Source organism: Panthera onca, chromosome B3, assembly GCF_046562875.1.
Source record: "Panthera onca isolate mPanOnc1 chromosome B3, mPanOnc1 haplotype 2, whole genome shotgun sequence".
In the NCBI taxonomy this organism is placed as follows: Eukaryota; Metazoa; Chordata; class Mammalia; order Carnivora; family Felidae; genus Panthera; species Panthera onca.
This window is the reverse complement of record NC_138344.1, coordinates 144,154,157-144,157,262: the sequence shown is the minus strand read 5'-3', so window position 1 is coordinate 144,157,262 and position 3,106 is coordinate 144,154,157. Positions and strand designations below refer to the sequence as shown.

The window sequence follows — 3,106 nt, the reverse complement described above, 5'->3', positions numbered from 1 at the left end:
TCCATATATAATTAATATCACAGGTCAAGGGTGCTCTGTGCACCGTTAATAGAAAAGCATGTTCTGTGACCACAAACACCAGTGTGAAAGATGTATCCCGTTGTCACTTAAACGTCATCTCTGAGCCTATGCTGCCGGGAGCAAATTCAAGCTCAGTCAGAACTGGGGCCCTGTCCCCTACCCCCACACGGCTACACCAAAATGACCGAGGTCAGTGGCACCCCGACACAGGGAAAGCGTAGCTATCTCCGCTTTCAGCCCAGGCCTCTGGGTCTCCCTCAAGTCCTAAGGCATCTGTTTGTGCCCGAGTACAAGGTGAGTGGAGTTTACTCAGGTGGACGACCCCAGGACTTTCTGCCCAGCCCCCAGGGTCCCCTCTGAATCAAGGAATGGCAAGAACGCTGTGCAGGTGTAGAGCAGAAGCCCGAGAGAGACTGGCAGCAGGGGGGTCCGACCTGGAGGACCCTCTAGAACTAGGATGACCCCAAAGCCCTGTTGCCAAGGACCCCACCGGTGGATACTTGAGGCCGGTGGATGCGTGCACACTTTCATTTTCAAAAGTGGCCAGTTTGACTGGTGAGTTATGTGGTCACTCTTAGGTCAGGAGGGCATGATGGAAAGCCAGGGAAGGTTTGAGTGAGGGAGTAAAATGTGAGTTACATTTTACAAAGTTCATTTGGGCGTTGGTCAAAGACAAAGGGGTCTGGAGGGGACCAGAGTAAAGGCAGGGGCACGAGGTACTCGGTACTCCGGGCACAGAAGTCGGTGGGGGAGGGGGGAGGGCTGCAGGAGTCACTTGGGACCTTCAGTCTGAAGCTCCTTCGCAAGTTTCCCCTTCCCTGGGGTCCTCCTGGTCTGGGGAGGGGCCCCAGCTGCGCAGCCCAGCCAGGCCTGACCTAGAACGAGGCCAGCCTGGCTTCCGGCCACGGGGCTGGCTCTGAAATGGTGGAGAAATCCTGCATTTCCCGGGTAGACATGGAAGGGATCAGGTTACCTTCTAGTCCCGCGGACAGAAGGGGCTCTTCTGGGAAAGGGGGAGCAGAGGGCAGGGACTGTCGGAGAGGCCCCAGCTCGTCGTCAGGTGGGGTACGGGAGGGAGGCCGAGCAGGGCCCGGCAGCCTGGGGACCCGCCGTGAGCGAGGTCGGAGGGGGGGGCGGGGGGAGGGGAAGGAGAGGTCTGGGACGTGGAGCTGGTGGGTAGGGCGGCGCCGGATCGCCCCGGGCCGGAGGCGGGCCAGACAGTGGGGTAGGGAGCGGGGCGAGAGGCGCGCGGGGCCCGGCCTCCCGGGACCCCCGTCTGGGCTGGGGGAGTTCTTCTCCGCCCGGAGGCAGCCGGCCTCCGCGCGCCCGCCCTCCGGGCCCCTTCCTCGCCTCCGCGTCCCGCCCCGGCCCCCGCCCCGCCCCTCCCCTCCTCCCCTCCTCCCCTCCTCCCCTCCTCCCCTCCTCTCCCCTCCTTCCCTGCCCCCTCTCCCCGCCCCCGCCTCCGCGCGCCATTCCTCGCCGTCCTCCGGCCGTGCGCCCCGCCAGCCGCGTCTCGGCCATGGCAGGCCCGGGGCCGCGACCCGCCAAGGGCTACCGGGTGGTGCTGCTCGGGAGCGTGGCCGTGGGCAAGACGGCGCTGGCCACGCAGTTCGCCTGCGGCAGCTTCCCGGAGCAGTGCGAGCCGTCGGTGGAGGAGCTCTTCAGCAAGGTGATCGAGGTGAACGCGGCGCCCGCCCTGCTGGAGATCGTGGACACCGTGGGCGCCGAGCACCTGGTCACCCTCAAGGACCTGTACATCAAGAACAGCGACGGCTTCGTGGTGCTCTACAGCGTGTGCAGCGAGGCCTCGTTCGAGGCGGTGCGGCCGCTGCGGGAGCGCATGGGCCGGCTGCGGGGGCCCAAGGCCGTGCCGCTCGTGCTCGTGGGCACCAAGGCCGACCTGGACGCCGAGCGCCAGGTGCTGACGGCGCGGGGCCGCGCGCTGGCCCGCGAGTGGCGGTGCCCGTTCCTGGAGGTCACGGCCAAGAGCAAACTGATGGTGGACCAGGTGTTCACGCAGGTGGTGCGCGAGGTGGAGGCCCTGGCCCCGCCCGAGGAGCGGGCCCCGCCGCTCCCCACCAATGCCCAGGACACGTGGCCCTCGGAAAGATTCATTGGCTGACGCGCAAAGGTGACTTTTTAGTGTGTTCGGCGCGTTCCTGATTTCTGAAGCTCAGTCCTCCTTCCCTGCCTTTTTAAAGAAAGTTTTCCGGCCCAAGACAAGTGATGATGGCTTCTGTGTGGGAACTCAAACCAGCGCTTTGGACTGTTGGCCTGAAAACTTGGCCACTTTGTTTACCTCTTACAGGGCTCTAGGACACCCAAAATCCGTATTGTTTTCCTGGATGGAGAGTCCCAGCCTTTTCTTCACATGGGATTTGTTACAGGATTCTCTTTTTTTCCCCCTTTTGATCATTAATGCCTTCGAATGCACCAGACCTTTGAAATTGATTGAGGAGCATGAACTAAAGACTTTAAGCCTTGGATTCTGTGAGGTTTTCATGTGTTTCCCTCTCATCCGCAGCCTTGCATTACAGCAGTAATATTTTCCTCTCTGTGTATTTCTAAATATAGTTATGACATACACAGGGTTGGTTTGAAAGGGATATTGTATACCCTGGGAGGGGAACACGTAACTGCTCACACACAGCTCAGCCTGCCTTCAGCTCTGTAATTGACATCTAGTCGATTTTGAATCTGTACACTGAGTGAAAATAAAGTGATTTTGAAAGGTGATAGTTTTAAATATCTGTCTCTCTAATACTTAAAGCTACAGTTTCTACAGTTTGCACGCACGGTCTCTGCTCCTAAGCTGTTTCCCAGGAAGCACGTTAGGAACCAGAGGGAAAATGGCCGCATCTGGTATGTGTTTCTTGTTGCCAGCGTAGGTGTATTTTTGTCTCTGCATGGTTTACAGTGACATGAGGACTCCAGGAGAAGCAAACCGTGTTTGAGTCTTCTTGTATAGTTTTCACATAACGAGGCAAGAAAGGTTTTCTTGCACCCGTTTAAAAACATTATGGTTTTGTAATTTGAAGAATTTGCCTGTGGTATGAGTTGCGTGCGCTTTATTTTCATGATAACA

At 58.6% G+C, this 3,106-nt stretch overlaps 1 protein-coding gene across 1 annotated transcript; it reads left to right on the top strand.

Annotated features, from left to right (window-relative positions):
* The first annotated feature begins 1,434 nt into the window (after positions 1-1,434).
* On the top strand, positions 1,435-2,767 carry LOC132670358 (ras-related protein Rap-2c-like). The gene has a single exon (XM_060620851.3). It carries the CDS (start codon positions 1,541-1,543, stop codon positions 2,141-2,143), a length of 603 nt encoding a protein of 200 aa, XP_060476834.1. The 5' UTR covers positions 1,435-1,540; the 3' UTR covers positions 2,144-2,767.
* Positions 2,768-3,106: the final 339 nt, after the last annotated feature.